Source organism: Equus quagga, chromosome 7 (assembly GCF_021613505.1).
Source record: "Equus quagga isolate Etosha38 chromosome 7, UCLA_HA_Equagga_1.0, whole genome shotgun sequence".
In the NCBI taxonomy this organism is placed as follows: domain Eukaryota; kingdom Metazoa; phylum Chordata; class Mammalia; order Perissodactyla; family Equidae; genus Equus; species Equus quagga.
Window position 1 is genome coordinate 9,268,996 of NC_060273.1, and position 12,465 is coordinate 9,281,460.

At 51.9% G+C, this 12,465-nt stretch overlaps 1 protein-coding gene across 2 annotated transcripts in view; it reads left to right on the forward strand.

Moving 5' to 3' along the window:
• Positions 1-1,593, forward strand: part of RMI2 (RecQ mediated genome instability 2) — a 5,915-nt gene extending 4,322 nt beyond the window's left edge. Inside the window, exon 2 of one of the 2 annotated variants that reach the window (XM_046667206.1) lies at positions 518-1,593. In XM_046667206.1, coding sequence (XP_046523162.1) covers positions 518-666 — 149 coding nt within the window. In that variant the 3' untranslated portion in view covers positions 667-1,593. The remainder of the gene's footprint in view (positions 1-517) is intronic. The other variant, XM_046667205.1, reaches the window with a different exon arrangement.
• Positions 1,594-12,465: the final 10,872 nt, after the last annotated feature.

Here is a 12,465-nt window from a genome sequence, read left to right on the forward strand (position 1 = left end):
CCCCTCATTTTAACCTTTTAAAACCAGAAACCAAAGAAGATACAGACGTCATCCTCCAGGTTCAGTGTTGAACTTATTGTCAATATATGTATTTTGGGGGTCGGCCCTGTGGTGCAGCGGTTAAGTGCGCACGTTCCACTTCGGCGGCCCGGGGGTCACCGGTTTGGATCCCAGGTGCGGACGTGGCACTGCTTGGCAAGCCATGCTATGGCAGGCGTCCCACATATAAAGTAGAGGGAGATGGACATGGATGTTAGGTCAGGGCCAGTCTTCCTCAGCAAAAAAAAAAAAAAAAAAAAGAGGAGGCTTGGCAGCAGACGTTAGCTCAGGGCTAATCTTCCTCAAAAAAAAAAAAAACGTATTTTGATCCCTGCCTTGGCATTTTGATATCTCCTGTCTGCATTCTTTTGCTCCAGTTTGCCTCTGACGAAGTGAAGCCCTCTGAAGGACGAGGTCTCCATTTTATTTTCCTTTTTTCTGATCCACTTGAACACCACCTCGGCTCTTCTTCTTCTAGGAAAGTACGTGATGGTGATGGGATTGGTCCTGGCCTGCTGCCCCGAGCCGTGCCTTCAGGCCGTGAAGATGACAGACCTTTCCGATAATCCCATCCATGAGAAGATGTGGGAACTGGAAGTGGAAGATTTACACAGGAATATTCCTTAGATGACGTTTGGGACCTTCACAAAAACACCCGGAATTCTGCAACGACTTAGGGTCTTAAACCACGTGGATTTCACGGACATCCCCCATTGTCTCTTTCTCCAGAGTTTCTCGGAGCGCTTTCCTTGGCTGATCAAGAAGACCGGATGGAGGGTCTCAAAATGCTGGGACACTCCAGTGAACTCAGCCCCTGCTGCCCCTCGCTCTGACGACTGCTGATGAGAAGCAGATGTTGTGTTCTTGCTCTCTCTCTCTCTTTTTGGTTTATGCGTGTTAATTCTCTCTAAAGCACACAGAAATCCCGCGCTGCGTTTTCCAAGTTTTACATTTTCCATTCCCGCTGCGACCCCATTTTAAACAATGCAAAATGTAAACCTCAGCCATTGCCCGCCGTGATGAAAGTGTGGTTACGGGCAGGAAGGCAGACTGTGAAAAAGGAACAATGGCTCCCCGTCTTCTCCAAGTCAAGAACTTCCACATCCAGCTTGGAAGTCAGACTGCGCAGGCTCTCAAGACACCGGCGGTTTCTGCTTCAGACACCGCTCAGCCGCTTAAGGCCGGTTTCCCCTAGATGCGACGATGATGCCCGCCACTCGTCCTTCTCTTGGAGATGTTGAAACACTTTCCAGATCTCTTGCTGAAACTGAAATCAAGATTGAGAACGCCTTTCAGGCATTAACTAAACTTCTGCCTCGTAACTTTTGAGACATTGCAAGGGAGCAACCTCCTGGTTCAGAGGTCTTACGTTTTGGGGACAATGACTTTGTCGTGATTGTGTTGGGTGTGGCTTTCTGCTCTCTGCGTCTCAGCCAGCCCTCCTTTTTCCTTAGGTTGTAAATATCCAGGGAGTCAGGTTATGTTCCCGCATTGCTGGAGAGTTTTGCCGGGTTATTGATCTTCTCCCGCTAATAAATTGTTTTATATGCTGAATGTTTTTTTTTAATAGACTTTCTTTTTTAGAGCAGCTTTCCATTTACAGACAAAATGAGCGAAAAGTACAGAGAGTTCCCGTACAGTGCCTCCCTCAGTGTCTCGTATTATTGACATCTTGGTGTGGTACATGTGTTACAACCGATGAGCCAACATTGACACCTTATTGTTAACTAAAGCTTATAGTTTACGTTAGGGTTCCCTCTTTGTGACATACAGTCCTATGAGTTTTACAAAGACATAATAATATCATGTGTCCACCGTTACAGCATCATACGGAATATGCCCTAAAAACCCTCTGTGCTCCACCCGTTCGTCTCTCCGTCTCCCTTAGCCCCTGGGCACCACTGATCTTTCTCCCGTCTCCCTAGTTTGCCTTTTCCAGAATGTCGTATAGCTGGAATCATACAGTGTATAGTACTTTTAGACTGTCGTCCCTCACTTAGCAATATGCATGTAAATTTTCTCCATGCATTTCTGTAACCTGATAGCTCATTCCTTTTTACTGCTGAATGATACTCTGTCCTATGGATGTTCCACAGTCTGTTTCTTCACTCACCTGTTGGATTCCAACTTTGGCCGAGTGTTAGTAGGGCTGCTACAAACGTGTGTGCAGATTCTGGACGGGCGTAAGTTTTTAACTCGAGTCTCTGTTTAGCCTGGTCAGAAGCTGCCAGACTGTCTCAGACCATGTGGGCTGCTGTAACAAAACGCCATACACCTGGGGACTTAAACACCACAGAAATTTATTTTTCACAGTTCTGGAGGCTAGGAACTCCAAGATCGAGGTGCTGGCAGATGCAGGGTGCTGCTTCCTGGCTCACGGACGGCTGTCCTCTCACTGTGTCCTCACCTGGTAGAAGGGGCGAGGGAGCTCTCAGGTGTCTCCTAATAAGAACACTAATCCCACTCATGAGGGCTCCACCCTCGTGACCTCATCACCTCCCAAAGGCCCCGCCTCCCACTGCCATCCCTTTGGGGCTGAGGTTTTAGCACATGGATTTGGAGGGGACACATGGTCAGTCTATGGCACCGTCTTCCAAAGTGGCTGCGCCCTTTTGCTTTCCCATCAGTGCTGGATGCGAGTTCCTGTTGTTCACATCCTCACCAGCATTTGGTGTCATCAGTGTTTTGGATTTGCTGTTTTGAAACTATAGCATTTCCTTTTAAAGGTGGGGCAACTTGGAAAGTATGCATTGTTTTTATTACTGATCCGGGTTTGTTGACCACTTGAAGTTTGTTTTGAGCCAGTTTATGTTCAAAGTTTGAGGATTTTCAGGCAATGTTGCTGAGCGTTACTGGGAGTTTGCAGCCCCGTAGACCTGAATATGAGCCCTTGTCTGTCCTTAAACTTGCTGTGTGACTGTGAGCAAGTTACCTAACCTCTCTGTGCTTCAGTTTCCTCACCTATAAAACGCAGATTACACCCGGCTCATAGCACTGAGGTGAGGAATGAATGAAGACGCCTGGGAATTGCTTTTACGTGTGCCTGGCACGTAGTAGGCACAAAATGATTATTGCTAGTTGCCTTTAAAACATCCATCAGTTGCCTTTAAAAAATATTTTTTTTAGAATAGTTTTAGATCTATGGAAAAACTGCAAAGACAGCACAAAGATTGCTGTACACTTGCACCCAGTTTCCCTTATTATTAACATCTTACGTTAGGGTGGCCGACTTGTTGCAATTGACAAGTACCGAGATGTTATTAACCAAAGTCTGTACTTTATTCAGATGTCCTTAGTTTTTGCCTGATGTCCTTTTTCTGTCCCAGGACCCGATGGCGGACACCCCATGACCTTGAGTCGTCATGTCCAGGCTCCTCCTGGCTGGGGCAACTGACCATTTGCTTTTGATGACATTGACGTTTAAATTTGATGTTTCCCATGGCATCTGTTACAGGAGTCTTAGGTTAAAACTTCATTCCAGAATTATTACGGGATTCCCGTAAAAGTTAATAATTAATGCGGGGTCCCCCAACAGGAGCCCTTGAGCTGAGCGTGTGGGAGACTCCTTAAGACTTTAACCCGAAGTCTGCCCTAGTGAGCTGCTGCTTGTCGGAAACCTGCTTCTCTGCCAGAAAACTGACCCGGGCTGCTGGAAACCATATCCTGCCCGTCCGTCCTCGCCTGACTTCTGGTAAACAATGCCCGATTGAAAAACACCGCCAGGGCTGATACGGCCGCCCGGGCAGTGAACGATCCCGGGAGCGTGCGGGTGTGAGATGAGGGGCGCCCCGTGCTTTTCCAACGGTTCCCCCGGACGGCCACTGGCTCCCGGTGGCTCGGCACTGGAAGTGTGCCACCCCAGGATGTTCCGCGAGCCGTGGTGGTTTCCCCGAATATTAATAACTCTCACTGTCTCAGCTAGCGTTTCCTCCTTGACACCAAATGAAAAGGCATCTCGGGGCGGGGGTTTTAGTTTCCTGGTGTCAAATCACAGTTGGTTTATCAGCAAGCACCCTCGCCAGACAACGGCAGGCTGTGTACCCCGGCAGCTCAGCTTCCCTTCTGCAATTGGCTCTTTTCTAAGAACCGAAAATAAGCACCCTAGGCCGTGACTTCACTTTTCTTGGAACTACTTTACATTAGAAGAGAAAAAAAAAAAAAGCGAAAACCCTCATTTAGCTGGTTTTGGATCGCTCAGTTCCCTAATTCTTTCTGTTGCGTATTCTTGTAAAGCCAAAGTTTTACCGCAAAATTCTTATGCATCAGGTGAAGCAGGAAGGGGAAGGAAGGACCCCGTGAAACGGTGCCGTGTTTTGTCTCCCGGGCTGTTTGTGTACGATCTAGTGGTTGAGGAGAAGACGAACCGGGAGAGACGCTGTGGGTCGAGTCCTCTTCACATGCCAAGGGTCTCAGCTGTGACTGTGTGGCCCTGATATCTGTGGGGCCACCAAATGGACAAGGGCTGATGTTGCTAAGCCTCAGGCCAGGGTCCAAACTTGCTGAACAGCTGCCTGTTTGCAAGGATGGGGGAAAAATGCCTTTTCGGCCATAGAGGCCTACATTTAACAGGCATCCTGGAGCCTGTGCGGAGGGACAGCTGTGAGGGGCCCCTGCCTGCCGAGGATGAGCGAGAGGGATCTGCCACACCTGGGCTCCGGTCCTGGTCCTGCCCTTTCCTCGCTGACCTTGGGCTTGCAGGTCTGTGAGTGCGGTGGGGATCGTCCTCTCACAGGATGGGCTGGCAGCTTCATGGGAACCGGATTTGATGCCCCTTCTCAGTGCCGATCTCTGTAGATAGGCACGTAAATTGCTCTGAAGTCATCTGTTCGTATCTGTCCCCGTCAGAGGGCCCCCAGTGATGTGATTGTGTCTTCTTTATCTCTCTGTGTCCGCCCAGCAAGGAGCCTTGCATAACACACACCCGCAGCCCATGAATGCTGGCTGAAGGGCTGGTTTTGGGTGGGAAGGCAGAGGAAATACACAAGCAAAGGCACTGCGTTTCTGGGATTTACGTTCACCATACAACAGTTTGCAAATGAAAGGAGCCCCCTTACGTGCCTAAGAGCACCTTTTGAATCGAGCGCCCCGGGAGCCCATCACAAGCCTGAGGACACTTGCCCGAGTGTTTGAGATCTTCTGAAGTTCAGATCGAGAAGACTGGGTAAATACAAAAAAGGCTGGAGAAGGAGAGAGACAGCCGAGTCGAAAAAAAGATTTATGTGGTTTGGACAGAATCTAAAGTTATAGTCCTATGAGAACCATTAAGCATTGCTTGATGAAGAACGCCAATTCCACCAGGAGTGGCATGCCAGGGACTGCCGGCAGGGTTCCCCTGTCACTTCGTCTCCCTGTGTCAGCGCCTCTGGGACGTGCATCCTCCCCCCTCCGGCTTATGGCTGTGTAAAGGGCAGCCGGGGCCTGAGGGCCGCCCAAGGGCGTCTGACCAGCAGGCTGTGGCAGCGGCAGCTTGGTGCCCCACGCTGTAGGGGGCGGGTAGCCAGGGCCTTAATTCTGAGACCAGGTCTGGGAGCTCCCAGTCTGCACACTTGGGCGCTAGCACCCCCTGCTGGCCGGCCCCAGGCAGTGCTGCCCTCTCCTTCGGAACTGGGATGACGGCCAGAACGAAAAGCCACGGAAGGAAGCAAAGGAAAAATAATGGCCTTGAGAAGGTTCGCAGCTGTCCAGCCCGGGAGTTTTGCCCATTATGGCCGAAGCATCTTGGGGGCGGGGGAGGGGAGGGGATAGGATCTGGCCACCAGGTGGATTCCTGTGGTCCTGCTTTTAACGCCAGCCCCACTGTTTATGCACTGGGTGACCTCGGGCAAGTTGCTTGACCTCTCTGAGCCTTCTTTCTGTCCTCCAGAAAAGGGATGATTTGGGGTCAGAGAGGCAAAGTAGCTTGTCCACATGGCTGTTAACTGGAATCCAGGCAGTTGTAGCAGGTGCTCAAAAATGTTCGCCTCGTCGGTCTTTCTGTGGCCAAGCACTTATTGGGCACCTACTGGGTTCCAGGCTCTGGGACACACACGGTGAACAGGAGACACGTGGTCGCTACTTGTGCAGCAGCATGGTGTCTGCTCACACTTCACATCTCTCTGACCCCGACTCTGCCTCATCTCTCCTGCTTACAGCCCAAGAACGTCCTCTGGTTTAAGGAATCACCTGATTAGGGTGGGCTCACCAGGATAACCCTCCCTGTCATCAGCAAAGTCCCTTTTGCCACGTAAGGTACCATATCCCAGGTTTCGGGGTTTAGGATGTGGACGTCTTTGAGGGAGGCTTGTACCCGCCTGGGCCGCCCTCCCAGCCCCAAAGATGCAGGTCCCTCCCGGATGCAAAGGCATTCGCCTGGGCCCAAGGTCCCCGAAGTTCTCATCCCGTTTACAGCATCAGCTCCACGTTCCACCTCTCATCTAAATCATCTCTCTCTGGTCCGGGGGAGAAGGTTCTGAGTATGATCCACCCTGTGCACCTGTGGAACTCAAGACATAAGGGAACCTGCTCGCCAAATACAACGGGATTCCCCCAAAGGGATGCAGCCTAGTCCCGTCCCTGATCCAAGGGACCAGAGATGAGATATGGGCAGGAAAGATGAAGAAACAGTGCAACTGGAGCACCTGGAAAATTCCGAAGCCCTCAGCTTCCCCTCCTCCTGGGCAAACAGGAAAAGATAAGCTGGTTCTCAGAGCGTCTCGTAGCACCTGTGGCCACTGAGATGCGGAAACAGCAGGCGCAGAAGTTTTCATCACATAGGTAGGGCTTGTTCTAGAAAGTGCATCAGACTCAGGCCCTGCCCTGGGGTGTTCGGGGCCACGCCCGGGCTGCCTCAGGTGCAGAGACTTTCCCAGAGTAGCGCCCATCCTGGGGCACCCCGCACAAAGGCCTCAGGATTGTCTAGTGTGGCTGGTTATCAGCCGCACGTGGGCTGCTTTTCCCCTCATCTCTACCCTCATCTTTAATTAGAATCTGTGTGGGTGCGGCTCAGCACCATCTAAGTGTTTAGAAAGCTCAGCCGGGGGCTTCTTACAACCAACCAGGTGTGGCAGCCACAGATCGACAGCTTCCTGGCCGGGAGGCCCCGGACGGAGTCAGCCGTCCCGGCACTGAGTGACTGGTGAGCCCTTGTCGCCTCCGATGCAGACCCTCGCGTCCAGAAAAATCGAGCCTTGGCCAGAGGAAGGACGAGACGAACTCCGGAGCCCTTAGGACCGGGACCAAGGATGCCACTCATCCCCCAGCTTCCCTGAGGAGGAGACAAAAGATGGAAAAGCCCGTTCACAGGAAACGGGCTAGACCGCCTGCCAGCTGCTCTGGGACGTCCTTCCTGGACCCTCCTCGGTGCTGGCGGCTGCCAAGGGGGTCACAAGGCAGTTCGGGTTTCCTCTTTAAAAAGTGAGTCCGTGTAAGGGCGAACGTTGTGAACAGTACGAGCGGTGCGTGAGCGGCCTGTGTGGGGCAGGCCATGGGCTTTAACTTGACGTTCCAGAATAGGGCCGCCCTGTCCAACGCCATAGCCACTAGCCTCGGGTGGCTACTGAGGACTTGACATGTGATGAGTGCCACCGATAGGGTCGCCAGGTCCAGTGAATAAAAATACAGGCTGCCTCCCCCTCCTTAAGTGTGGGCGGTGCACGGTGACTCCTTCCAGAGGACAGTGTGGAAAGGAGATCGAGTCGTTTTACGTTTTACAGTGGAGACAACGACAAACACACCTGAGCCAGGTGGCCAGGGTCAATGCCCCCGGTGATGAGTCATGTTGAGAGCACGTGCCCTTGGTAGGAAAGACAATGGCCTTTTTCCTCTGCGGCCCTCCTCCCCAAACCCAGAACCCCCATCTACCGATGAGAAAAACATCCAATAAATCCCAGTGGAGGACCATTCTACAAAATACCTGACTGGTATTCCTCAAGGCCATCAATAACAAACAAAGTTTGAGAAATTGTCACGGCCACGGCAAGCTGGATTGCCCCAGACCTGCGCTGCCCAATACCACAGCCACCAGTCACACGTGGCTATTGAAATTAGCTGGAGGAGCCGGCCCGGTGGTGCAGCGGTTAAGTGCGCATGTTCTGCTTCAGCGGCCCAGGGCTCACGGGTTCGGATCCCGGGTGCAGACATAGCACCGCTTGGTAAGCCATGCTGTGGGAGGCATCCCACATATAAAGTGGAGGAAGATGGGCATGGATGTTAGCTCCGGGCCAATCTTCCTCAGCAAGAAAACAAAAAGGAGGATTGGCAGCAGATGTTAGCTCAGGGCTAATCTTCCTCAAAAAAGAAAAAATCAACAAATAAATCAGCTGGAACCTGAGGAGATACGATGACTCGATGTACTGTGGGATCCTGGAACAGAAAAAGGACACCAGGGAAAAAAACGAAGGAAATCTGAACAGAGTACACACTTTTAAAATAATAGCATATTAACATTGGCCCATTGATTGTAACAAATGTGTCATACTAATGTAAGCTGTTAATAATGGGGTCTGGGTGTGAGGTATATGGGAACTCTGTACTATTGTCACAATTTTCCTATAGATCTAAAACTGTTCTGAAAAACGAATTTGATAAAAAAAAAATACAGGCTGCCCAGTTAAATTGGAATTTCAGATAAACTAGTATTTTTTTAGTACGAGTATATTCCATGCAGTATTTGCGATTTGGGTATACTGAAAAATTTCTGGAGGCCTGAGAGGCATTGAGGACGCAGAGTCTCTGGTAGGTGTGACAGTGGGGACTTGAGACCATGGGTCACACACTGGACTGCTGTGTAACAAACTGCCACACACAGCTTGTCCCGCTTAAGGGAGGAAACCGGCTCCTTTCACGAGGCGGAAATCCGGGTGTTGGCGGCCCGAGCTCTTTTCAGGAGGCCCTGGGGAGAACCAGCTTTCAAGCTCATCCAGGCCGCTGGCAGAACTCAGTTCCTTGCGCCTGCAGGACTGAGGTCCCCATTCCATGGGTGGCTGTAAGTCGGGGACTCTCGGCTCCCAGAGGCCACCCTCGCTCCTCGCCGTGTATCCCCTCCATCTTCAAGCCAGGAACAGCGTCGAACTCTTCTGCAGCTTCCAATCTCTGATTTCTCCATCTGTCTTCAGGCCCCAATTTAAAGGCTCGTGTGACCAAGTCGGGCCCATCCAAGTCAAGGTCAGCTGATTTAGGATTTTAATTTCACCTCCAAATTCCCTTCGCGCAACACTTAGATTAGCGCTGGATTGAGTAAGTGGGAGAAGGTGTGTGCACACCAGGGTGAGAACCTTGGGAGGGAGCATCTCAGAATTCTGCCCACCACGAGGACCTGCCAGGCGGAACAGCGGAAAAGGTAAAGCAGGTTCTGGGGACAGACAACACGATCTTAAGTCCCGGCTCCACCACCACTTGAGGTGTGTCCGGCCTGGGGCACACAGCCTCTTTGACCCTCTGTTTCCTCATCTGCAAATTGGGAATAAGAACGGCCTTGTTAAACTCGCCCTCTGGACTGTACCCAACAGCTTGGCGCTCTGGCTGTGACGATGTGCGTTCCTGCTCCTCTCACTTGCCTACCGCCTGCGGGCCCTGCCCACTGGGCCACCTACTTCATCTTCGCAGGCGTGAGAACGCCGTTCCCCCTGCTTTCCCCACATTCTTGGCCTTTCTGGCTCGTGACAAAGCTCTTTAAGGAGCGTGAGCTCACTGGTTCCGGATTTTGGTCTCCCTACTTTGGCAGGCTGGACCAGACTTGGCATGGGAAAGAAAGGTTGGTGGGAAAAATCTTTGAAAGAAATGCACGCATGTAGTAAAATGTATATCCAATTCCAAAATAAGCATAATTGGCCACGTTGGTGTGTTAATGAGCCCAAGGTGGGGAGTGTTTGGTGGGTAGAAGTTGATTTCCATCTGCTCCCTCATTGCACGGCTTGTAGAAGAAGAGGCCGTTGGCTCTAGCATTCGGCTGCAGAAATTTTGCCATAAGCATCCTGTTTATTTCATGGTTATGGGCCTTTAGTACCAAATTTGCTTGAAAACCTTGTGAAACTTACTGACGGAGAAAGAAAGAGGAGTCTTGGGTAATGTGAAAGCAAGCAGCCAGTTTTGCAAAAGTTCCAACATGGGTGGCTTATAACTAATTGGAAAAACATGTGTCATCTCGGCTGCCTTAATCCTTTTTGCAGTGCCTGGCCCTTGAGTGTTCCCAGAAGGCTTGAGGGGGCGTAATCCACTCCCAGGGTGGTCACCACGGTGACCAAAGGGCACAAAGAACCCATGTCTGCGTCTGGGGTCCCGCAGGTGTTGCCAGCTCGGTCTGGGGGAGCAGAGACCAGTCCATCGCCAGCCTTCCCGGCTGGGGCAAAGGGATGGGTGTCATGCACAGCGAAGTGGGGACTCATTCTGGCTTTGAATTTAGACTTTGGAACGAAAGGTTCTGGAGGCAGAGGCTGGGACCCAGACAGGAAAAGGAGATAGCCAACATTTAAGTTCTCTCTGAGCAGAGGAATCTCTACGCTTTTGATTATAAGTGCAGAGCTTGAGCTGTTCCACTTTTTCAGAAAGTCGTTTTCAGAGATGCAGAAGTTGTCGGTCCTGCTTTCTCCTCCTCGCTGGGTTTCTCAGTAAGAGAATGTTCCCAGGGCTGTGCCCTGGCCCCACCGATGTCCTTAAGAGGGAAAGCTCTGTCAGCAGAGCGAGACCCAGCGCTGGCTGACACCAGCTCCTCTGGTCCTGGCACTGCAGAAACAGCCACAGACCTGAGCCCCCAGGGTGTCCTGTCCCGGCTTTGCTGGCCCGTCTCAGTCCCCAGGCCGCGTCTCTCAGAGCCGCTGTGGCGTCGTTTGTAAGATGGGAGAACGACACGCTCCCCTCCCCAGGGGTGGCTTCGGGACGCAATGCGGCACGGGGAGCACCCTCCCCCCACACGGCATCTCCCCGGGAGGGGGCGCCACCAGGAGGGGACGCTGCTGCTATTAGAGTTATAAGCGCTTGCGGTTTCCGCTCTCTCTCCACTTCCTTCCTGAAACCCCAAAAGAGGCTTCGAGGGAAAAGACGGCCTTTCAGATCCCGGAGCGCAGCTGGGAATGGCTGTCCCCAGTTAGGCTGGCTGGCTGGGGCCCAGGGAAGCTGGGCTGGGTTGTGGGCTCGATCCACCAGGGCCTCCTGCAGACACCACCTTCGTTCATCCCCGGGAGATGCTCCTGGATCCCAGATGATGAAAAGTGTTGTCGGGTCTCGTCCTGCTCAGGACAGGCCATTGATAGTGACACGGTAAGGACAGACGGGTCCTGGACCTCTTGGGAATTTTTAGCACGGGATTCGGAAAACAGGTGGCTGCCCTTCGGCGCTGGCCCTCTGGTTACTGTGAGCAGCACGGTTGTGTGAAATGGACCTGCTCTTGCAGAGGTGGGCTGCGGGTCATTAACTAGTCATGTGGCGGGTTACCAAGCTGTTTAAGGCTCCCTGAGGAAGTAGTCCTGGGATGGTGATTCCAGACCTAGAGACTAGGATAACCTGTTGGCAAGGGCTCCGTGGCCGGCCAGCCCCTTGCTTTATGGAAACTCTGACCCGTTCCAGTCACCTGAGACCCTGCCTGAAATGGCTCTGAAGCAGGACCACTACATAATTTGCATAATTTCCTGAGCCCTGACTGCAGAGTTTGCGTGAAGCTGGCCCTGGTCTGGAGAGAGAGTGCGAGGCGGGCAGCTGGTCGGCCGCAGGTGGCTGAATTTGCTCACCCTATGCTTTGGTGGGTTGACTCACGTTTTCTAGACCGCTGGGCTTGCTCTAGTCTGGGCTGAGAGGCGGCCTGAGTGGGACGTGCAGTGACAAAGTGGGGGCAGGGCCCCCAGGAGGCATCTTTTCTCCAGACCAGGAGGTCCCTGAGTGTGGACACCTACTTGGCCATCCCTCACAGGGTTCACAGTCAATCCAGAAAGACCAGACAACGGTGCCTTAAAATTGTCACTCCCCAAGTCAAGCTTTTCCAAAACCATTTTTTTCCTAATTTGTCATATCTGTGATTTGGGGTTAGGCATCATTTGTTACTGTTTTTAGAGGAAACTGACCAAACTGATGAACTTCAAAAGCAAACCTGTCACGGCCAGGAGACCTTAGTAAACGTGGGCACGGAGGGATCGACCCAAATACAGCACAAGCCTTGGCTCCCGTTCTCTTTGCCTTTGGCCTCCAGCCCCGGGCCTTCCTGCAAATGCTCTGCCCATGGCCAGCCTGGGGGAAAACCTCCACTTTGCTGGTTTAAGTGAGGTTTCAACATGAACTGATGTCAGCTGGAACAGGACAGTCCTGTCACTGGAGAGCGAGTTGTATTGGAAGTGACTGGGCTGGGGTTGCCAGGGAAAACGTTGTTTGTGAAGTTTGGCTTCTGTAAATTATTGGCAAATAAGGAAAACAAGTGCCATTTTATTCCTTCTCCCAGATGGTAAACTGGAAGGAAAGCCCGTT